Source organism: Megalobrama amblycephala, linkage group LG20 (genome assembly GCF_018812025.1).
Source record: "Megalobrama amblycephala isolate DHTTF-2021 linkage group LG20, ASM1881202v1, whole genome shotgun sequence".
Classification (NCBI taxonomy): domain Eukaryota; kingdom Metazoa; phylum Chordata; class Actinopteri; order Cypriniformes; family Xenocyprididae; genus Megalobrama; species Megalobrama amblycephala.
In genome coordinates this window covers 20,752,114-20,778,036 of record NC_063063.1, presented here as the reverse complement: position 1 = coordinate 20,778,036, position 25,923 = coordinate 20,752,114, and the positions used below count along the sequence as shown (strand labels likewise).

At 37.8% G+C, this 25,923-nt stretch overlaps 1 protein-coding gene across 4 annotated transcripts in view; it reads right to left on the bottom strand.

The window, feature by feature from the left end:
- Positions 1-25,923, bottom strand: part of vti1a (vesicle transport through interaction with t-SNAREs 1A) — a 141,630-nt gene that overhangs the window by 27,182 nt on the left and 88,525 nt on the right. For 2 of the 4 annotated variants that reach the window (XM_048170492.1, XM_048170493.1), the window contains one exon: positions 24,368-24,440. In XM_048170492.1, coding sequence (XP_048026449.1) covers positions 24,375-24,440 — 66 coding nt within the window. In that variant the 3' untranslated portion in view covers positions 24,368-24,374. The remainder of the gene's footprint in view (positions 1-24,367; positions 24,441-25,923) is intronic. The other 2 variants (XM_048170490.1, XM_048170491.1) reach the window with 1 other exon arrangement.

Genomic DNA, 25,923 nt, shown 5'->3' with positions numbered 1-25,923 from the left:
TATTGTGAAAAGGTTCAATATCGGACACCTGGTGCCACACTCTAATCAGCTAATTAACTCAAAACACCTACAACGGCCTTTAAATGGTCTCTCAGTCTAGTTCTGTAGACTACACAATCATGGGGAAGACTGCTGACTTGACAGTTGTCCAAAAGACGACCATTGACACCTTGCACAAGGAGGGCAAGACACAAAAGGTCATTGCAAAAGAGGCTGGCTGTTCACAGAGCTCTGTGTCCAAACACATTAATAAAGAGCCGAAGGGAAGGAAAAGATGTGGTAGAAAAAAGTGTACAAGCAACAGGGATAACCGCACCCTGGAGAGGATTGTGAAACAAAACCCATTCAAAGATGTGGGGGAGATTCAGTGGACTGCAGCTGGAGTCAGTGCTTCAAGAACCACTACGCACAGATGTATGCAAGACATTGGTTTCAGCTGTTGCATTCCTTGTGTCAAGCCACTCTTGAACAACATACAGCGTCAGAAGCGTCTCGCCTGGCTAAAGACAAAAAGGACTGGACTGCTGCTGAGTGGTCCAAAATTATGTTCTCTGATGAAAGTAAAGTCTGGAGGAAGACAGGAGAGGCACACAATCCACGTTGCTTGAGGTCCAGTGTAATGTTTCCACAGTCAGTGATGGTTTGGGGTGCCATGTCATCTGCTGGTGTTGGTCCACTGTGTTTTCTGAGGTCCAAGGTCAACGCAGCCGTATACCAGGAAGTTTTAGAGCACTTCATGCTTCCTGCTGCTGACCAACTTTATGGAGATGCAAATTTCATTTTCCAACAGGACTTGGAACCTGCACACAGTGCCAAAGCTACCAGTACCTGGTTTAAGGACCTGGTTTATGGTATCCCTGTTCTTAATTGCCCAGCAAACTCGCCTGACCTTAACCCCATAGAAAATCTATGGGGTATTGTGAAGAGGAATATGCAATATGCCAGACCCAACAATGCAGAAGAGCTGAAGGCCACTATCAGAGCAACCTGGGCTCTCATAACACCTGAGCAGTGCCACAGACTGATCGACTCCATGCCACGCCGCATTGCTGCAGTAATTCAGGCAAAAGGAGCCCCAACTAAGTATTGAGTTCTGTACATGCTCATACTTTTCATGTTCATATTTTTCAGTTGGCCAAGATTTCTAAAAATAAATTTCTTTGTATTGGTCTTAAGTAATATTCTAATTTTCTGAGATACTGAATTTGGGATTTTCATTAGTTAATAATCATCAAAATTAAAAGAAATAAACATTTGAAATATATCAGTCTGTGTGTAATGAATGAATATAATATACAAGTTTCACCTTTTGAATGGAATTAGTGAAATAAATTAACTTTTTGATGATATTCTAATTATATGACCAACACCTTTATGTTTCTTTTTACTTTCTCTTTTTCCATTCTGGTTCTCATGAAATTGTCTTTGCTAATTTCAATCCTTCATGTTGGTTAAGGTAGCAGAATGAGCTGCTTGTAAAGAGCAGTTTATATTTAAGAATATTGAAACATAACTAAGACACACTGCACAAATGCTCACTGCATAAGTACTCACCAATGCCACAGCTGAGCGCTGTAGATCTATTGACTAGTGGCTCTCTGCTTTTATGTATGGCACCGTATGTGTATAAGAGGATGACCTTGTTTGAAGTAAGCCCTATTCTTGTGTCTTGCTTTCCTTGTGCGAAGTCAGGTAATATTGTTAATTACAGATATACTTTGTGATTTTGATCCAGGCTAAATCCAATCTGTTTTTTTTTTTTTTTTAATCACAAAAAAATATGTTCTAAATTGTTTTCCAGATAACTCAGGGGTTGTCTGATAAATTACATTAAAATTTCAATGTTTTATTTTAAATTTATTTAGACAAAATATTACTAAATACTGTATTTTAGTATATAGCATTTTAATACTGTCCATTACATGGAAATTATTGGCTTATGGGCATCTGTCAGAATTGGAGTATCAATGCATCCCTAACATATACAAGTTTTTTCAGTGGATTTTGTGACACACACATCAATAGCACATGAATTTCTGTAACGCCCACATCTAGTCAAAAGAAACTCCCACTTTAGTCCAAACTAGATCCCAACACCATCTGAATCAGTACATGAAATCACAACCTCCCTCTGTAAATCCTAACTCAAATGTCATTTGGAAAACTAACACCATCCAAACAGTTACACACTAATAAAATGCTAAATGTGTGTCAGCCCCATGTGACCTTGGCCTTCTAGTTGTGTTAGGCAATAGGTCACAGCCCGTGAAACTGAGACGTGGCCATTGTTTCACCTGCCACTGATCTTTGTCCTACTAAGTACAATGATTAAGGAATCAAACCTGTGGGAATAAGACACAAGGATGCGCAGAGAGACAGGAACATGCGTCTAGGCCCACATCAGCCCCCTGGGTAGGGTGTGGAGTGCGAGACGGGGAGAGCCCGGCCGGTGGCCATTTTCAGCTCAACAAACTGGGGATCAGGTGACGGCTACCGATGGCCCCGCCACCTCAACTCCAGCCCAGAGCACCCTGGTATCTCCTCCCATAGATCCACTTACATGGCCCACACAAAAGAGCCACACAAAAACCCAGCCAAGCTCAGGTGAGAGAAAACTCGGCCGGGTCATTGAGTTACTTGTATTCAATACACCCTCTCCAGGCTGGTGTGCGTTTACAAGCACTTACTCTGGAGTCTCGATGATAGACGCAGTGCCTAAGTAGCATTAGACAAGCAGCATGCAGCTATAGACATGGATACCTTACAAGACTTACAATAGTTATGGTTTTGAGTGACACTGATGACATTGGTCGTGAGACTCATGCTGTTTCTCTTCTCTGTACCGGTTTAGCTGGATTTTGCAGTCAAAACCTCCCTGCACTGATAAAAATGGGTACGCATCATCCAACCTGACCTCTTCGCTTCCAAATCGATCTACTTAGCAGCCAGATCAAAGACGCTCGCCGCTGATGTACATTTAACCTTACCCAGGTCCTCCCAGATCATGTCTAAATATTAATGATAATAAAGTCTCACACCCTTCCTGTGTCAGCCAATTACACCACATATTGATCTGCGACTTTCTTGGCCAATTAAAACGCAGCCGTCGTAATGCGTTTAGGCACTTCAAAGGAAAGCACCATTGATTTGTTTCTGGATCTTAGTGTTTACCGTTAGCAGAAGGGGGAAAGGGAGAAAACATTTTATTCAGCAGGTTGGAGAGGAAGTACTCAGACCCAGATGCAAGTTCAGCTCAATACGGTCACTCCTTCCTGCTGGCTTAAAAAGCACCCAGTCCCGACCACCAACACATCAAACAGTGTTAGAAAGATGAGGCTGAACAATTTAAGCACTTTACATAATAAGGGCTGCAGGGCTTTCTAAGGGCTAAATTCAAGAATTTCAATAAAATATGGCACAATAAATATCTAGCGTACTAATAATACAGCCTCTGATGCAAGGAAGTGCACATTGCATCACTGCAAACAGCTTTGTGGCCTGGATCAATGAAAGAAAATGATTTGGTATCCAATATTATATTATATTAATTATTATATTATATTATATTATATTATATATTATATTATATTATATTATATTATATTATATTATATTATATTATTTAAAAATAAAAAATTCACTTTTTTAATATATTTAATGTATTTTAATATATTTAATTATTAATATACTTGAATTATATTATATAATTACATATATAATTAAAAAATACATTCATAATTATATATACTATATATATTACTGGTTTGTATGACAAATTTCTTTTGATGTTTAAATGTCGCTTTGAATAAAAGCATCTCCTAAATTAATTAACGTTAAATAATAATAATAATACAATTTAATTAAAAAAATAAAAATAAATAAATAAAAAAACAAGATAAGATAAGAGTTGTTCACAGAATAGCGTGAAAATGCAAGACTGAAGGTTTTACCATGGACATCAAAATTCCTGGTCTTCTGGCCCTTTAACTCAAATCGGCACCAGCAGTCAACTGGAACAAGCAGAACACACATTCATTACCACGGCCTGCGGCCTCAAGTAAACACTAATAGCGCTGGGGGCCAACAAAAATTCTCTCCTTGGGATCACATCAACAGTCAAGAGGGAGGTGGCGTTGGAAATCCCCAGTGTAAATTTTGTGTGGAGACCAGAGCAGAATAGTCATCTAGAGAAGAAAACGGAAAAGAGACTGAAGTATAAAAAAAGAGTTAGAAAACTGTTGAAAGCTAATGACCACAGATTAAATGCTGAATGACTTTATGAGCATAAAGGTTAATCTCCATATGGGTTGTGTCATCCATTTCTTTGGAGGAAGGCCATAAACTGAATAGATCATTAAAATAAATTCTGAACAAGAAAAAAGACTCATTCTTTTAAAGATCCTTTGGAATCACTTGACTACCACAATTTTCACTTCTGTGTAATTTCCCATTTTTCACAGCACTATAGATGACCTCAAAGCTAACAGATATGAACTAAAAGCTACAAAAGTCTCATTTAAAAAGCAGAGCAATGCTTGTATATCAGAGCATTACTTTTAGAAAGGACCGAAGATGCAAAACAATGACACGCGTCTTTGGCCATTATGTGCTGGTCTGGGAGTCTCTCACTGTTGCGGGCTTGCAGCGGACCAGTCCTCACTGCTGTCTTTGTACTGGTCTGTGAGGAAGGGTCATCACAAAGACCCTGTTCAGAGGACCACAATACAGCACAACTCAGCGCAGTAGCCCTGGCCTGCTCATCATCCAGGCACAGCTACAGTGAGTCTATTCAATTGAGGAGAGACCCTGGCCCCAGAAAGATAAACCTCACAAAGAAGCCACAACTAAACAAAACAACTGAAGACACAACAACAAGAAAGAAAATGACTCAAGAGCGAAGGAACGATGTGAATAGGAACCTTGAGGGTTCCTGTTACAATATACCAATGTGGAGAAAACAGGAGGGCAAAATTCCATAGAGTGAATAAATGAAGCCTTCAAGTGGGTAATAGAGGCACTGATTGGTGCTGATAAGATGGGTCAGCACTTCCAGTGTTAGAACTACAGTGAGGTGGCCAGAGTGAAGGGAGGTGAAGGGAGCATGCTAACACTCCATCCAACGATTGATTTACTGGCAGGAGACAATGTGTGCCGCTCTCACTCTCTTGAGTCCAAGGCTGTGGCATTTAGTGTGAAAATAACCAAAATACACACTCAAGCAATGACTAAAAGAAAAGCACACAGTGAAAGCAAAATAAGACAAAGGAACATGCCCTAGGAGCGTATGATGCATGAAGACTACGATATTACACACATATTATACATACTAAACAAATACTTACAAATACCTGTAATAAATGAGCTCTAAGATTAAAGTCAACTTCCATAGTGCATTCTTAATACATCCATAATAACTTCTTACCATAGAAATTTACTTGAATTCAAATTATAATTCAATTCCTAAATTTGAATTGAGGTACCAAACAGAATGAAGAATTGCAATTTCAATTTGAATGTAATGATTTCAAGTGCCTCTATTATGCTATTTTACATATATCAAAAGTATTAAAAAAAAACACACACACTTTAATTTCCTCATAAGATACATTGCAGCATGAATTCTTTTCTCATAAGTGTCTAAAATGGCTCAATAAAGAATTCGGTCTATAAACCCCTCCTTTCCATGACACTACTCTGCTCTGATTGGTCAGACAGCCCAGTCTGTTGTGATTACTCTATCGCTTACAGTGCATGGCGGAAACAAAACACCCATTACCATATTTCAGCTCTGGAGGCTTCCTCAGCACTTATTTACACAGTGATATGAACAGTAATGCTGGCATTGGTTTTACCATATCAATTCGAGCCTGAATTTTCATCCTTTGGAAGTGCATGCAAAGCAGATTTGCATTTGCAGCGCAGAAAACAGTGTCTTCCTGAAACTTTGACAACACGAACCAAACTCTTCCAAGCCTCAGCTGCAACTGCAGTATTTGAGGACAGGTCACAGTAGAAGTTGTTCGCGGGCAGCCAGTGAAGACCATAGTCTGGTATTAAGCAAATCTGTTACAAACCTATGTAGGTTCGTGCAGGAAGTAAGGCACTTCAGAATCGGGCAATTCAGAAATCTTTGTTTTGGGAGTCAATAGCTCCATTTATTGTGCACAGTGATCTTTGAAACTTTGATGAATACTACATGAAAGGTAATATCCAAAAAAGTATAATAGGAGCACTTTAAGATTATTTTTAAAGAGAAAACGTACAGGCCTTAAAGATAGACAAACGATAGAAAGACAGCATGAACAAATGAAAAACAGACAGACAGACAGAGAGACAGAGATAGATAGATAGATAGATAGATAGATAGATAGATAGATAGATAGATAGATAGATAGATAGATAGATAGATAGATAGATAGATAGATAGATAGATAGATAGTCCTTTTCTGTAAGAACATGTATTTAAGTAAACGGGGTCTATTCCGATTTGACTGATGTGACAGAACATTAAGGCAGGACTAAATGTCTCAGACTTTAGATACTCGCATTACACTGTTTGTTCTCGGGACGCCTCGCATTTGCTCTGCTTCATGCGCTACCAAAAGCTATAATGAAAGATTTGTGAAAGGAAAGCAGTGTTTAAGATGGTTTATGTGAAGCCTAAAATGCTTGACCACAGGGCAGTTTTTAGACAGGACTTTACGCATCCACATCTTATTAAATAAAGCTTAAGTCTGCCAGTGAGGTTGGCTTAAAATGCAGGCACAGAACCTCTCTGTCTCTGCCATTCAAACAAGCAAACAGTCTGGCAACATCACAAAAATGTCTCCGGAAAGTGCACGCTAACATGTGTGTGATGAGCAGGTATGTACTCAGGTCAGCTGAGGTTTGGGATTTGAACCCCATCAGCAAATAGGCTGGGAAAGTGACACGAGCCTGCCAGGCCAATGGGGCTAAAATCCTGACAACCTCCTCATAACGTCTTGACAACGTTAGCCCTGGCGCCATCACCGCTGACTCTTCCTGAGCACTGGCGAGCAGACAGGAAGCATCATCGTAACCAAACAAACAGTGAAATACACAAACGGACTGACCGGGTCACCAGAGAAATTCTGGATGGATATGCATGTGAACAAACAGAAAGTTCTACTCACCCCCATAACATACTGAACACACACACACACACATGTTTGTTTCACCATATTAGCGAGGACACTGCATATTCTTCCAGTGATTTTATATCAGGTTAATGACATTTTCTATCATCTAACCCAGCACCATACTCTTAAACCTAACCACCACAGAAATGTGCAAAACACTAGATTAAAATAAAAAAACATGTTTTGGCCAATTTATAAGGCTTTTTGACTATTGAGGACCAATAAAATGTATATTATATATATTTCACTCTATAAGTGAGGACATCTGGTCCTCACAAGTATAGCCAAACCTGTAAACACATACACACAAACGTTTAGCTCTAAGGCCATGGATGATTGTTTGAGAGCGAGAGAGAGAGAGAGAGAGAGAGAGAGAGAGAGAGAGATGCTGGCACCTGAATTGGGGAGGATATTTAATTACAGAGCTCTTGTGAATGAAGCCCATTCCTTCGAGAATGTGTGAGTGTGCGTGTCACTGGCCATGTCAACGTAATTACGCTTAGCCTCTGGATTTAAGAGAGGATGGAACAGAATGTTTGTATGACCTCAGTCACTGTCAACAAAATGTCAGTTTCCAATCCAGCTCTTACTCTAGTCATTACAATCGCTAAACAAGTTAAAACTCATCTAAATCAGTTGATATGAAGCTTACAGCTTTCACACTATACGTACATGTTAGTAATGCTAACATATGCCCAGAAAAAGTGAAAATTCTGCATTCATCTCTCTCTGTCATTGTCCAAGTCAATACAAACTAACAATTTTATTAAACAAAATGTCAACCTTGCTCTTTTCAAACCCAGTTTTCTTCCATAATTTAACATACTTTTTGAACAGGATAAAAAAGGACAGGATTTTACCCACTGAGAACTCACTGGATCTTGATCCATACCAGAATTTGCAATTCATCTCCTCAAACACTGCTGGAACCCACTGGTTGAAAGTTAAGTGGTCTTGAGGGACATGTGAGGAGCCTGTCAATTGCGTCATACCCGCGTTACCCTCGGTTTCCGGTTTTATTTTGTAGAAACCATGGAAACACCAAAGACGCTTTAATATTTAATGTTTTAATAGACAAGGGAACAACTGTTTGGTTACATTTATAGACAGATAACTAATTGTTATTATATAGCTCAACACGTTTAGTCTTATTGTTTAAATCTACTTTTCTTGTACCATGCTTTACCATGCCTCAGAGAAAAACACTACAGTATGTTGTGAAGTAGCTAACATAGCATAATCAGATGCAGCTTTATTTTTACTAACAGTAATACAGCATTTTCTCCATCATACAATACGTTTTAAAATTAATTGCATGCCATTTATCAACACAAGCAACAAGTGTCTCACAGCAGTCGCCGAGCGAATGCACAGAGTAACGTTATAACAATTTTCAACACACTCAAATGTATCTAATATGATAAACAGAGCTGCGTTACCTCATACTAATGACTCGAATAGCTGAAGTGGCGCCGGCGACTGTGGCATAATAAAAGTTTCGCTGCTCACGGCGTGATGTGCAATCGCTCCAGTGTCCTCGTTCAGCTCCCACAACACTCTGTCCTGCTCTGCTTCATACTACAGTAACGTTACTAATCGCATACATAAACATGATTTCTTCCTGAGTCCTATCCCGAATCTTTTCAACCCGTAGTGAGGTGAAGACCACATGCCCCAAGATTCCGTGCTCAAACTTGCCATCATCAAGCTACACCTTTGTTTTGAATAGGCCTCTAGTGGACAGAAAATCTTACATATTGCACCTTTAATTTAATGTTTGTTCATTATATATGAACTGTCAATTTTTACAGCTAAAAATATGTTGAAATTAACATTAACCTAGATTAACAAATTATTTAAAAGTGTTATTCATTGTTAGTACATGATAGCTAATGCATTAAAAAATTTTACACATTTGCGCAAGGAACATGTTTTACAGTACACTCTAAAAAAATGCTGGGTTAAAAACAACCCAAGTTGGGTTGAAAATGGACAAACCCAGCAGTTGGGTTAAATGTTTGCCCAACCTGCTGGGTAGTTTTACTTAACTCAACTATTGTTTAAAAATTACAGTATTGCTTACTTAAAATGAACCCAAAATATCTTGAAAATGAACATTTATTAATATGTTTAATAAATGAACATTTTAATTTCATTTTAGATTCATTTTAAGTCAGCCATATAGTCATTTTCAAACAATAGTTGGGTTAAATAAAACTGCCCAGCAGGTTGGGTAAACATTTAACCCAACAGTTGGGTTAAAACAACCCAATCGCTGGGTTTGTCCATTTTCAACCCAACTTGGGTTGTTTTTAACCCAGCATTTTTTAGAGTGTAAGTAAATATGGTTCATTTGGATTTCATGTTGACATTGAGTTTACATTATTTTGCTCAATCTAAAATCATATTAGGAGTCAAGCATGAGTAAATCAAGTCAATAATACCCAATCACAAAATAACCTGGTTTAAAGACAGAAACACTTAGTAAATCCCTGTGGAGGATCTTGCAAAAGAGAGTTTTCAATTTGGGAGTTGGCGCAGCTTTGGGCGAGAGGTGTGATCCAGAAAGACAGGTAGCGACAGGGTGCTGTTGACCCTAGAGGTGCAAACAAACGTGGGTGTTGCCGGGGGAGGCTGCCAGCTCGAGAACGAGCGAGCGAGCGAGCTGACAAAGTGGAGAAAGGAGGAGAGCAGTGGATTGAGGAGCTCCAGCTGGCATGAGGCCTGGTGTAGCACCAGGACCGTCCGCCTCTACAACCCAGACGCGCAGCCAAGGGCCAGCACGCACTGCCAGCTGGGAAGATACCCTACTGTGGAGCGCTGTACTCCAAATAAACAAAAGCAAACAGGGCACAGACCTGTCATTAGCCTGTGCCAGCATACGGCGCCTGTAATTACGACTGACTCAGGATCGGTACACATTCAGGGCACACTGAGACAAGCATAGAGCAAAAAGATGGGATTTTCTTACAAGGGTAAAAGTTGAACTCTAAACTAATCAGGCTTATTTCATTCTGTGTAGCTTAACAAAGATAGTTTCCCAAACTTTTTCATGCTAGAACCCACCTACAGAGGTACAGTCCATCTGTAAAACACCAAAAATGTATTAGAGAAATGAGAGAAAAAACATATTTGTTCTCTTTTAGTCATTTTTTTAATAAATAGTTGATTTTTTAATAAATGTTTTATAGAAAAACATTGGAGTAATGGCTTCTGAAAATTAAGCTGTCAACTTTGTTACGTAACATTAAAATATACAAATGTAATATTATGTATAATGTATTATACAAAACAGTAATATTGTGAAATATTATTACACGGTATGTTTTAATTAAATAAATGCAGCCTTGGTGAACTCGAGACTTTTAAAAAAAAATATTATCATACAGAATATAATATAATGTAATACATAATAATTGTATAATTCTAATGTAGTTGTATAATTCTTATTAAAATGTATATACAAAAATGTACACACATCTACATATATATAGTGCATATATTTGTATTATATCGTTCTTTTTTTTTTTTAAATGCAAATTTGATGAAATAACTACTGACACCTATTAAGGAGAGACCCATTAGGGAAAACCCAGTAGTTACTTTGCACAGCTTTGAACATACATCTGAAAATTGTTGTCTTATGTTAGAATTTTATATCCTATAAGACTCACAAAAAGGCTGCAAGAACATATTAAAATGACTAGTTTTATGTTTCCAAGCGGGCTGCAAACAAATCAAACTTTTTAGGTAGTTCCTGTGAAACAGCCTGTGCTATAAAGCGTTAGTGTGTGTGGACCACTTTCCCATAATCCAATAGTATTAAGAGGACATTTTTCAGTAGTCATGCATGAACAATTTGCAGGGTAAAAAACGTCCAATGAATGAGACATTTAGAGAGGTTGTGTCATTCATGAATCCAGAAGGAATGATCCCTGAGAACTATGACCTAGATCTGGCACCATGACATTACCTAGAATGCACCCACTCTTTCCTGAGAATTCAAGATCTTCCTTTTCAAGTGCAGGGAAAAGGTCAGAATGCTTGTCCTTGAAACAACTGATTGTATCAGCATCCAAATCAACTTATCAAACATGCCTGAGTTCAGGTATTTCAACAAATCTCCTCAATGCATTAAAATGGAGGTCAGCACAGAGCAGAATGAAAGAAAACTGTTACCACAGACTATCTGACCCATCAAGTGCACTTCTGTGCCAGTACAAAATAACTACAGGGACGTCAAACTTCAGAAGTCATTCAAACTGAACATCAGTAGTACAGTTGGTACAAGCTGTAACAACACATTCCAAGTCACCGTCAACATGCTGCCTCGTAGAGAAGCATCCTTTGCTTTAGTTCTGCCAAAGACAAAAAGACAGGTTTTGGAGACAAAGATAACTCGTAAGAGCAATACGCTGTCAGTCAAAAGACAGTGAAGCCTTTTTTTAAAGCTGCCATTAGGTAATTATGCAACAAAAGCCGAACAACAGCCTTAATGAGCGTATGAGGTGAGCCATAAAGTCCTTACATGCCTCAGGGCCTTCAGCGTGAGCTCTCTCGCTCTCTCGTTCTCTCTAAAACAAAACACACGCAGACAAACATTCACACGCAAAACCTGTCACCTACTGACACTGAGATTTTTATCAATTCACTTATTAATTTAAACACAAACACATTAATTGGACCAGTGAAGGAAGACGGGGGAGGGGGGTGGGGGAAGAGAAAAAAAAAAGAAAGACAAAAAAAAACAAAGAGAAGTTCAAGGATGAAATGAAGTATATACATATGCAGCAGCTACGTGGCTTTCACATGGAGACTGAATGTGAAGAATCACTAGCCCTGCTTGTTCACCTCTGCCTTGACATCTTCCTACTGTTCATTTCAAAAACAATACACACAGGACGCTGCGGTGCCAGGGGAGTAAAACGGGATACAAAATGGGAGATAGTGCCTGCTCAAAAAATAAAACAAATATGGGACCAGATAATAGGGCCAATTCAGGAAATTACACCCTTTTATGTAATCCATCCTAATAAGAGAAATAGATGACAAAAGTTTACCAGAATTTACCAGAATTCATAAGCAACATTGTGAATATCATGATTTATATTTGGTCTTTGTTTCCACCAGATGTGTAATAGCAAAAATAGTGTCTCTGATTAGTAGAAAAAGTACCAAAGAATTTGTAAGTTTGATTAATTTTCCATTTCCCAATGATTTCAAACCATCAAACCATTCAAACTGTGTGTGCATATATATATATATATATATATATATATATATATATATATATATATATATATATATATATATATATATATATATATATATATATATATACACACACACAGTATATATATATATATATATATATATATATATATATATATATATATATATATATATATATACACACATTATATATATATATATATATATATATATATATATATATATATATATATATATTGTTTATTTAAAAAAAAAATTAAAATTATTTATAATATATAACTTTATAACTTGTTAAGAAATATATATTATAATTCACATATATCTTATTATTTTAAGACAAGAAAGAAAAATATATAAGATCTTTATTTTTTAACAAAATTTTGTTTTAGTTGTTGTATTAAATATATAAGATCTAATTGGCTACAATAGGTGCTATGATGGTTCTTTTGATTGAGGGAAACAGGCCATTTTAGAGGAATACATAGAGATATATATTGAATATCATTAATAGGTTGAAAAATCCTAAGATCTAGGCAAACAACATGTGTATATTAATGCCAAACAGCTTTTTAACTGTTCGAAAATATTTAATGAATGCTCAAATTCACCACAAAACAATGAAAGGGTCTGCTGTGAAATACTTACAGTATCTCAATAAATATAAACACACACATAGTGCTTCAGTTTCACAAGACCACACAGAAAATTTGCTCACTCTTACCATGTATTAGAACAGAAAACACAACAGAGGGCAAAAAAGTTGGTCGTCATGACGAATGCCACTGTCAATCAAAAAGTTCCAGAGGAAGTTTTCATTGAAGGTAGGTAGGTGATGTCTGTCTCCTTCCCCGCAGGACAATCACAGGGCCCTGTGCAGCGACAGCCGCCCGACACCAGATCAAACGCCACGCTGCCCTTGGAATGACACTGCAGCCACTTCAAGGGGGGACGTAGTCACTGATCTCAGAACAGCGCAGCTAACACCCTGACGAGCGATACCTTTACGAGGTCGGAAACGACAGAGGAGGAGAAGCCCGTCACTCCAATGTCATACACAGTGACCCCACGGAGTTTAATAATTGGAAAAGTGGAAAAGATCGACTGACGTGATGTAAAGATGTAAAAGGCAGGATCTTTTCAAGGGTAAAATAGCTATTGTTCTGAAGCATTCAGTCACTACAGCATCATAAAAAAATATCTTAACCATGATGGTAGTGTTACTTACTACAAGGTTTTTATCTCTGGGGGTCTGTGGACTGATACATCAGTTATGTACATACAAGTATAAAATATTATATTATATTATATAAACATATTATTATATTAAAAATTTACACATTTTTATATTATATTATAAAAAGTATATAATATAATATAATATAATATAATATAATATAATATAATATAATATAATATAATATAATATATACACAATGTTTGTTGTAATATTGTATTATCTATTATACTTTTATTATGAAGCTTACTACAATGTATGGTTAAAAGAAACATGGTTTAATCACTTAGGCCCCGTTTACACCTAGTATTAGGATGTGTTTTGGTCTATCGGATCACAAAAGTACGGTGCTAAATACAGGTATAAACTGGGTCTAAAACGTTATGAGCTTGTCCACTTTCGATCACTTCCAGAGGTAGTCGAAGACGCATTTGACTGGATTGCTTTCATAGTGTAGACACTCATGTGGTCGAATGTGTTCCAACAGCCACAAAAGTCCACCTACTGACCTAACGCGTAAACATTATGGGAAGCGCGCTAGCCAGACATGATTTAAACTTTGTCTGCTGAAGACCCAAGTTTGGTGTGAAGACGAAAAATGTACCAAGCACAATGTTCTCTCACCATTCCTGATTTCTAACATGCACACACTGAGTAAAATGAAAGCTGCTGCTCTCGTATGTTTTTCTGGGCGCATAAATTGCGTGAGCTTATTTTGTCCAGTAGATCGAAAGATCTATTCAAACTAACACATTTTCAATCTAAAATGGTTGAAAGTTGACAAAAGAGACAGATTAAAACACCAAGTGTAAACAGGAATGTGTCTTCCTCATCTACTTGTGATCTGATCAAGCAAAACGCATCTTAGTACCAGGTGTAAACAGGGCCTTATATTATATTATATAGTATCTGGTTTTTAAATTTTTAAAAACAAACATATTACACATAATTTCATGTAAATATTTAAACATAAATAAATTTAATGTATTAAAATATTCAAACAATTATTTTAAAATAGATATTTATATGACACAAAAGTCTGAGTGAGGAGTCCTCGATCCAGAAAAGATGGATTCCTGTCATATATTATTATTTCCAACCCTAAAATGGAGGATAAATAGAACGCTGCTACCTGTAGTATAATAGAAAAAAAGTATCAACGTTCATTTTTTCTCTCTTTCAGAATGATGTAGCCCTAATGTAAAAACTCATCACTTAACATGTCAGTCCTGAGTTTGTTTGCAGCCCAAACATGTGTGTGCTTTCCAAAGCGGGCAATCAGCACACACTAATAGGAGTGGGAGAGACACAGTTTAAGTGTCACTGTTACCCATGATGCTCTCAGCAGTGGGTAATGAGGCTGAGGTGTGTGTGTGCCACAGGGGTTTATGCAGAGGCCTGTCAACTTCCCGGCAGCCTGCTACACATACACACTCACACATTCACACACTCTTCATTTAGATGCTCATGAAACTTTACAGCTTTACACATTGACGGTATATGCACAAATACACACACACACTATGGAGCCATCAGTACTCATTACCGAAAATAAAAGTTGCACGAACAACATGCAGAGAGAGTCTCTTCCCATGAAAAACAGAAACATAAATCTAACATATGATACTGACATTGTGACCAGTAAGGACAATTAGTGGTCGACTGATGTAATGACAAGGTTGATTAATACTCCAATACAATGGTATTTTAATTCAAATATTTTAAACTATTTCTTCATCTGTGAAAAAAACTACTATAACATTTATAATGTTACAAAAGATTTCTAATACAAACAAATGCTGTTCTTTTGAATTTTCTATTCAAGGAATGCTAAAAAAAACTGTATCATGGTATTGATATTGGATAATGATAATCAGCCAAATCAGCATATTACCTTAGAATGATATTATGATACTAAAACTGGAGTAAAAACTGCTAAATATTCCAACACAGGAATAAATTAAATTTTAAAATATATCAAAACAGAAAACAGTTGTCTTTTAAGTTGTAATATTCCACACAATACTACTGTATTTACTGTATTTTTGAGAGGAGGTTCAAGTGTCTAGAGCTAACAGAGCCTTAGTTAGTCTATATATACACGCACACACATTCGTACAGTGCCATTTGACTAAGGACTGTTAGCTCCAGACATTTGAACTGAAATGTTGTGACACACAAGATGCTCAAAGTATTTGCTGTCCAAAATAAACCTGACACGCAGCATTCCTGAAGGGTACAAAACACCCCAGCGTCTAAAAGGCTTGAGCGAGAGCTGTGACCAGGAGAGGAACAAGATACTCGGTTATAGTGATAAATCTTGCAGATGCGCGTCATCACGCTCCATGATATGCATACGCAGACTCATCAATGCCACTTCACTTTAATTCAGTTGGGGCACTCCACAATTGACTGCTGCTGAGTGGATAGAACAAGCAAATTATAAAGGATACAAGCATTTTGTAAGTGAGACCAACAGCCAACAGCATTGAGGTCAGGGTTTCAATTCATCAGTGGGGTTAAAATCTGGGCTTTGTGCAGGCTAGTCAAGTTTTTCCACACCAGGCTCAGTAAATCATTTCTTAACGGACATCAATTTGCGCACAGGGGCATGGTCATGTGGAGCAGAAACGGGATCTCCCCAAACTGTTGCCAAAAAACTGGAAGCACAGAATTCTCTTGAATGTCATTGCATGCAGCTGCATTACCATCTTTACTGGAATTAAGAGGCCTAGCAAAACACCGAAACAACCCCACATGACTATACCATCAAATTACTGGTACTCAGACAGGTAGTGTTCTCATGGCACAAGCCAAACCAACATTTTTGGTGGTGAAGCATGGTTTACAGCGGCAACATTCTTTACACAACTCCGGCTGATGACAAATGTAGAACACAGAGTTCGCCACAGCTGCTCAGAAAGGAAATCAGAGAAATACTGGGAAGAGAGCGCCCTCGAGGAGGGGCCTGCCGCCCTGGAGACAGTTACCAATGGAAATTGCTCCAAATTTTGAACTTTGGCTCGTTCAAGATCTCATGCCACTGAAAAAACTCAATGGGGGGGGAGTGACTGATCACAGAATCAAAAACAGCAAAAACAGATGCACTGAGCACCTTTTGATTCACAACACATGACTTTAAGAGTATAGAAAAGAACATCAAGATTATTTTAAAGGTTAGTTTGTAGAGTAATACCTCACCAGTACAGTTGTTAAATTTAGACAGAGCGGAATTACGACTTTGCTTCTGAACAATCTTTGTTCTTCCTTCAGCCTATATCAGCCGTTCATTATGATTTTGACAGCAGACCTTGATGTCAAAGAATTTCGTACTCGCACAAAACTATACGGCGAAGTGCGTGTAGGAGTTTGTTTGCGAGGATGGGAGTGAGTGTGTGGGAGAAAGAGAGCCGTGCCCCCGTCACTTCTCCACCCTGCTCCCTCGGCTCCAGCATCTTAACGAGGCTTTTCCCCTCGCTTTGCAGAACGAGGGAGAAGCCAAATAAATAAAAGAATAAAAGGCGAGCGAGAAGAGGGAAAACACACACTGAACTATAATTTGTTATATCTTTCAGCTCCAATTAAAAATAATATCAAATCTTTTTGTTCAACTTCATAACAAGACTTCAAGAGGGCCCCCATGACTCTTTCTATTTGCATCCCTCAACAGCCCACTGGTGCTCCTGAATCACATTAATTATATGACCTACATAGCACGTCGTTAATATTCCAAGCTGGGAGAGGAACTGGGAGCCAATACGGTGGAAGTCTAAATTTGGAGATCTTCAGGACATCAGAGCTCCCGCTTTTCTGGGGTTTGCGCTTTGATCTCCTCCCTCTTGACATTGTTTGCAAATGTCTGTTTAATGGGACTGGCAAACACCAGAATACAGCCACATTCGCTCCCGCCACCCTCCCTCCTCTTTTTTTTTCCTTGTCTGCTATCACGCCGTGCCGATGACGACTCTCGGAACGTCGAAACAAAGGGAGACGGAGAGGAAAAATCAAGGAAGAGAGAGAGGTGACAGTGTGGCTCACCTCTCACAATACCACGTCTACTGATCTAATCGCTGCTGGGATCAGAGCGCTTAGTGACAGAGAAGTGTTACAGCTGTTCGGGATGTACAAAGTCGGAGCTACTCTGCTTCACAAGTAATGTGTTATGAATATGAATATTTCATAAAGGGGTGGGCGGGGGGGGACCACGCGAGGTGCTCCCGTTGTTTGTGCATTAACGCACAATACCCGAAGTAAGCGGTCGTGTTCGTGCCCAGAGACATGAAGAACCTGATGTCTTAATCAGTGTCCAGCTGTACTGTGGGCTCCTTCAGAAGATCGAGGCCTGGCTCCTCTAAGCTCGGCCATGAATATGGAGCTGTTCTGCGGTGCGGGGCTTGGTTATGTTTTCTGTCTGATATGTCTGCCCCATTCCCATTTCAAAGGGAGGTCCACCCAGGGGTTTGACTTTTTGATCTGCCTGGCGACTGACTCGACCACCTGCATGCGGTATCAGGCCCCTGGTCTCCGTGGAAGGCTGAGCAGGAGCTCTGCGCTGGGCACTGATCCCAACACTACCCCTTCTCTCTTGCTTTCTTGCTCTCTGTCCACATCAGCAGGAGGTCTTTACCCATACTCCAGCTCTGAAGCCATAAGGATGCCATCACAGCCATTTTGAGGTGAAATGCCCTGTCACACCAAGTCTTCACAAAAATTAAGACTATAAAACAAAACAATGACCCTGTTTACACCTGGCCTTAACTTGCGTTTTAAAGGGATAGTTCACCCAAAAATTAAAATTCTGTCATCATTTACTCAACCTCATGTCGTTTCAAAACAATAGAACTTTATTTCTTCTGTGGAGCATACAAGAAGATATTTTGAGACATTTCTAACTTTTTTGAATGCATACAATGGAAGTCAAAACTGTTCTACAAACATTTTTCTTCTTTTGTGTTCCATATAAGAAAGGTTCAAGATACACTGTGATCAGATCACAACATGAAAGAAAACAGATACTGAGCTCTTGTAATTTGTTCATCCAATTAACAAATTATTTCAATGGATTATACTTTGAAATCTTGTTTCTCTATCTTATTTCACCCAAAAAAGTGCTTTACTGAAGGAAAATAAAATGCCAGAAATCATGGTTTTAAATGTTTTTTTAAATGTTTGATTTAACACAACTTCTAATGTAATATGTAAATTGCATTTTGCATGAGTAGGTGTAATTGGATCGCTATCTGATCACACTGTAGATGCACTGGAATTAAGGTGTAAACGCAATCTGGTTTAAAAAACTGCATAAGAAATTTATGTTAATGCCAGTTATAAAAGGCCACTGTTGTTTAATCCAATCAGACTTTTATTTGTGTTAACAGGCCTAAAAAGGACAGTTCACCTAAAAGTTAAAGGGTTAGTTCACTCAAAAATGAAAATTCTGTTATTAATTACTCACCCTCATGTCGTTCCACATCCGTAAGACCTTCGTTCATCTTCGGAGCACAAATTAAGATATTTTTGATAAAATCCGACGGCTCAGCGAGGCCTCTATTGCCAGCAAGATAACACTTTAAGATGTCCAGAAAGCTACTAAAGACATATTTAAAACAGTTCATGTGACTACAGTGGTTCAACCTTAATGTTATGAAAACATGAAAATAATTTTTGTGTGCCACGTTTGAATAAACGACTTTATTCAACAATATTTAGTGATGGGCGATTTCAAAACACTGCTTCATGAAGCTTTACGAATCTTTCGGTTCAAATCAGTGATTCGGAGTGTGTATCAAACTGCCAAAGTCACGCCCCCCAGTGGTGAACCATTGAAATTTCGAAATCGCCTATCACTAGATATTGTTGAATAAAGTTGTTATTTTGTTTTTGACACAAAAAGTATTTTCGTCGCATCATAACATTAAGGTTGAACCTCTGTAGTCACATGAACTGTTTTAAATACGTCTTTAGTAGCTTTCTGGGCATTTTAAAGTGTTAATTACAGTATCTTGCGGTCAACGCAGGCCTCACTGAGCCATCGGATTTTATCAAAAATGTCTTAATTTGTGTTCCGAAGATGTGCGAAAGTCTTACGGCTGTGGAACGACATGAGGTTGAGTAATTAATGACAGAATTTTCATTTTTGGGTGAACTAACCCTTTAATATTCCATCATCATTTACTCACCCTTAAGTCATTCTAAACCTGCATAATATTCTTTCTTCTGTGGAGCACAAAAGGACATATACTGAAGAATGCTGATGTCCAAACAAGTTGGTTTGGAACAAAACATAGCTGAGTAAATGATGACAGAATGTTATTTTTTGTGTGTGAACTATCCCTTTAAAACATCAATACAGGTACAGACCCAGTGCAGAAACCATCAGGACTAGAATGAAGTCTTGTAAATACATACTCTTCCAAAACAAACTTAAACTAATTCCAACTGTAAGTTTTCCTGTATAAGAACTTCTTGTGCAAGGTCACATTGCTCACGCTGTTTCAGCCCTCCTCCCAGGCTGCTTTGAAGGCTCGATTGAGTCCAGTAACTTGTGTATTAAACAATCCGTCATCAAGGCAAATGTTTTAATTGGTATGATTATTCTTTAATAATATTATGATTTCTTTAAGCAGGCATCGCCATTAAAAGTTAATGAGATGAGTATGACCATGACAATATAATTAAAACCCTCAGGAGTTTCTGAAGCTGTCCATTAATAATTTAGAGCGAGCTGGAGCACGAGACGGCCCATCTCAGTAGTCTGCTCAGGGAGAGAGAGAGACAGAGAGGACCGGGAGAGTAAAACTGCTTTGCCCATCATGATGCGAGTTTACTTTGATTAAGAGCTGAATTACCAGACTATCAGAGATGTGTCACTGTTAAATCCCTCTGTTAGAAACCTTTTGGGATACGCATCTCTTATTTGATACCAGTGTATTATAAACAGATTTGTTTGAACTCTGGAAAGTCGGGATGAAAACAGGAGCTGTGCTCAAAATGCATGCAGCGTCCTCGGAGCGGAAGTATCACAGAGTACACATATTTGGAGTCGACTTCACCCACACAGTGCTCTCCACTCAGGGTAAACATCTGGTGCGGCGCGGGTCTCTCTGTCTCCATCTTACAACAATATTTATCACAGCGGGCTAATGCTCTGTCCTCAACTTACTGCTGAGAGCCTGTGAACCTCACCATGACAAACACAACCTGGAGTAAGTGAGTGTGTGCACAAAGGCCAATGCAGATAATCAAGTAACGTAGCGCCACGGGGAGTCAAGTTCACCTCTTTCATTTAAATTACCCTCACATCTGTACTGGCGCAAGCATAGAATTAAATCACACTGTACAGTCATTTAAAAAAAATACAAATACAAATACAAATGCCATTAACCCTGAAAACTGACAATGCAAAAGCAGATTTTTACACTTTATGAAGTAAATGATTGCCGATTGTACAAAACTAATTACTGTTATGAAAGATCCTATCCCCCTTCCTCAATGACTGATCAAATATGTAGCGCATTATTGTGTTCTTGTTTATCAAAAGCACTTTTCATAGCAGGCTAAGTTGTTAACTAGCTAAGTGATAAGTGAAAAAGTTTAATTTGATTATTTTTAGCTTCTGTTTATAATTTGTAAATGTAAATTAATACATTTTCATGATCAAGAATAAATATACTGTGAAGTGATTTTCTATCATTTCCATTTTTGTTAACTAAATCTAAAACTAAAACTATTAAAAATAATTTTCATTGATTGAAGGCTAAATTAAATTAAATATAAATATTAGATGGAAAACAAAAATTATAAACAAACTGAAAATAAGTTGTAGCTAAATAGAAATATGGTAGCTAAATAGAAATATTAGCAAACTTATAAAAACGACAAAAGCACATTAATAAAATTACTTCATGAAGCTTTACGAATCTTTCGGTTCAAATCAGTGATTCGGAGTGTGTATCAAACTGCCAAAGTCACGCCCCCCAGTGGTGAACCATTGAAATTTCGAAATAGCCTATCACTAGATATTGTTGAATAAAGTTGTCATTTTGTTTTTGACACAAAAAGTATTTTCGTCGCATCATAACATTAAGGTTGAACCACTGTAGTCGCATGAACTGTTTTAAATATGTCTTTAGTAGCTTTCTGGGCATTTTAAAGTGTTAATTACAGTATCTTGCTGTCAACGCAGGCCTCACTGAGCCATCGGATTTTATCAAAAATGTCTTAATTTGTGTTCCGAAGATGTGCGAAGTTGACATGTAAACTTAAAATTAAAATGAAAACAGGATATTAAAAAGATAAATCAAAATATTAAAATATATGATAATAGCTTATAAATAATTCTAAAATAACACTGGTTAGGGGCAAAAACAAAAAAAGAGAGCACTATATAGTAGTTGTAGTAGTAATATTTTATATATTGTGCTATTAATCAAATGTCCAAGGCTAAGCAAGCATGGAATTAAATGAAAGCCAGGAAAATTCATAAAGATGAAAAACAGGCCAGGAAAAAAAAAACACACACACACACACAGAGAGCAAACCAAAACATCTATTTGTTGTCTTTGCTACTTTTCTGTTGCAAATGGCTTTGAGATGCAACGCAAATGTAATATGTGGGAAGGCTTTATTTGCTCTTTTTTTCAAGCAGAAAGCTAAAAACAAGTTAGGAAGAGAGATACAGAGAAAGAGTGAGAGTAAAAGAGAGAGAGAAGGCCTTTTCTAGGCAGACAAGAAGAACTGGGGGTGCTGTGGGCCTTCATGCAGAAAGGCAGAGGGCTGAAGGGAGACGGCGCGCATGCAAAAAGCTCATAAATCCTGATTTGAGGCGGCCTCAATGCAGCACTACATTGCTTAAATGCTACGTCTGATTTAGTCTTCCCATTAGGTGACAGCTGAACTTTAACATTAATATGATAATATTGAAATAAGTGCGTGTTATTTACTTAGTGGCGGGGCGGGATGGAATAAGAAAGAAACAGAGGGAGGTGGGAAGGAAAGGAGGATGATGAATGATTTCTGGACAGCTTCTGTGACACCGGGCGGCCGCAGCCCCTCTAATGAGACTTGACAAAATGGAGACATATGCAGAAATATTGGTTACAGTCTGCGTCCCCGGCATCTTGCTCTCTCTCTCTCTGTCTCTCCTCCTCTCCCTCTCGCTCGCCGCACACGTCCTGATTGTCTACGACCACTGAAGCATCTATTTCAATTGGCACTTCCTTCCTGGACCCGAGGTTTTAAATTTAGCTGGTGTCATTTACATATTACTCTTAATCAAAAAAAGAAAAAAAGAAACAAAACCTTGTCGTCACGGTTCAGGGAAGGGTGCAAAGGCACTTTATAAAACGGAGATGTGACAGACGTTAAACTGAATTGTGCGTGTGTGAAGGAGAGAGATTTGAGGCTGGTGGAGAAAACAACAGTAAGTGGAACAGAGAGAGAGAGAGAGAGAGAGAGAGAGGCTCTGCATTGCTTCAGTTATCTCACATCTACCACACAGGGAAAAAAGCCAATATCTCATCAGCCTGCTGATATGAATGATGAGTTCTGCTGTTTAAAGCCGATACTAGAGACAGAATAGTGGGAGGAACGCTAGATCTGCTTTAGGGCAGATGAGTGCTGAAAAAACCCCAACTCCAACATGGAATCTGTGCCTGTAGAAGCCAGAACTCTGAATCTGAACATCTGTGATTCATTAAATTATATTGTTAAATGTTGCTGAAATAAATGAAGGGAAAAATTATGTGTGTGTGTATATATATATATATATATATATATATATATATATATATATATATATAAATAAAATATGTGTAATGTGTATAATATGTGTGTGCGCGCTACAACTACACACACACATACTACCATTCAAAGGTTTGGGGTCACGATTATTATTATTATTATTATTATTATTTAAATTGATACTTTAACTCACCAAGAATTAATTAATGAAAAATTACAGTAAAGACTTGTGCATTGTTACAAAAATTTTAAATAAATTCTATTCTTTTAAACCTTCTATTCATCAAATAATCATGAAAGAAATTTATGTTTAAGCAGCACAACCATTTTCAACATTGATAATAATAAGAAATGTTTATTGACCACCAAATCAACAAAGTAGAATGATTTCTGAAGGATCATGTGACACTGAAGACTGGAGTAAGGGCTGCTGAAAATTCAGCTTTGGCATCACAAGAATAAATAAAAAGCATATATAAAAAATATATAAAACAGTTATTTTAAATTATATTTATTTCTGTTAATAGTCTGTTCAATATTACTGTATAGTAATATATATTTATATATATGTATATGTATATATATATTTATTTATTTTTATTATTATTTTTTTTTACACAATATTCAAAAATATTTTCAATGGGAACCCTGCATATTTAAATACAGAATTCCACACAATTTCCCTGATAAAAATGATTTAAAATGTGAAAAAATAAGAAAAAAAGTGATGAATCCATGGAGGTCAAATAAGGACAAACTGTTTTATGTCCACAATCTGTCCACAGTCTGTTTTAAGTCCACATTCAAAAATGTAGTGAGCAGAAGTGGGGTGTTTGGGGTAATTGGATTTTACTAAATTACTAATTACAAGACCATTCAGATTCATATTATGCAACCACAGTGCATAACAATAAGTGTGTTCATTTGTGTGTTCATGCAGTGAATTGTATGGGGCCGCTGTCAAACACATCCACAGAGAGGTATCAGAAACGGTCCCTACCTTACTCTTACCTTCTCAGCATGCCAGTCAGGATCCGAGAGCTCTTGCCCAAGTTAGCATCCGTCTCTCTCAGCTGAGAGAAAAAGAGAAAAAGAGGTCATGTTATATTTGTGCTATAAAAAATAGACTTAGAATGTCTATAGACTTTAGTGAGAGCAGCTACTAAATTTTGTTCATTCAGTACTTTATTTCCTGTTTGTTGCTACAGTTTCTTTCACTTTTATGTTTTATATTTAATATATGGCTCATGTAGCGGGACGCATAAGTAAAAGCCATGTGTGTGTGTGTGTGTTTAGGAATGCTGACATTGCTATGGAAGTAAAGCCAGAGTTCTGGCAGCCTTCAGATACGTGACTCTGGCTGGCCTCCTTGAGAAAGCCTCCTCCTCTGTCCTCACAGTCAGCGGGGACATGTGTATGTGTGTGTGCATGCGTTTATGTTAGCGGGCAGGCTCAGGGACAGATGTGGTTTTAGGCGGGTTTGGGTTCTGGCACCACCAACAGCCCAAGAGCTGCCTGATGTCTCTCTCAACGATGGATCTGTCCCATGAGAGCTCCCTCGGCTTTTCTCTGTTTCTCTCTCAGGTCAAAGTTGTGCCAGCACGAAAACACATGGTGGAGCTCTCCGTGAATTAGGAACCCAAAACAAGACCCACAACAAAAGAGATTACCAGTACAGCAGATCTAGAGCAGAGTCCGATTACAGACTACAGGGAGTGCAGAATTATTAGGCAAGTTGATTTTCTGATCATATTTTTTTTCCAAGTACATTTTACCAATTCCAATCCACATCAATCTTAATAACTACCATTAATATTGTTTTTAATCATTTATAAGTGATACATAATAGTTCATGAAGGCTGGAAATGAAAAACGCCTATTATTCAGGTGTGCAGAATTATTAGGCAGGTTTTCTTTTACAGGCCAAATGAGCCAAAAAAGAGATTTAACTCAGACTGAAAAGTCAAAAATGATTAAATACTCATGAGAAGGACGCAATACTAATGCAATACTAGAAATTGCAAAGTTAAAGCATGACCAATGGACAGCAAAACGCTCATTGGGTCAGCGGGGTCATACAAAAACAGGTGGAAAAGAAAAGACGCATGTTAACTGCAAAAGAATTAAGAATTAAGGTGAAGAATTAAGTGTGAAACCATCAGGAACCCTTTAGTCTCCAGCGCCACCATTTTCCAGAACTGCAACCTACCTGGAGTCTCCAGAAGTGTGAGGTGTCAGGATCTCAGAGACTTAGGCTAGCTAAAGAATCCTAAAAAATGACCCGCTCTTAATAAAAATCACAAGCTGAAGTGTTAGAAAATACATGAAGACTGGGTTTTTATAGGCCTTATAGACAGACGGCTTGAGAGTGACTCTTGAAGGACCAGCACCACATCCTCTTGTACCACCGTTTGAAGAATTCATCTTCCAAAATCTGACAGTAAGTTTTAGAAGATCATTTTTAGTCCATATCTGCAAGACGGACATTTCAGGATAAGAGATGGACTAAAAGTGAACTCCCACATCTTACTGCCAGATTCTGGAAGATAAATTCTT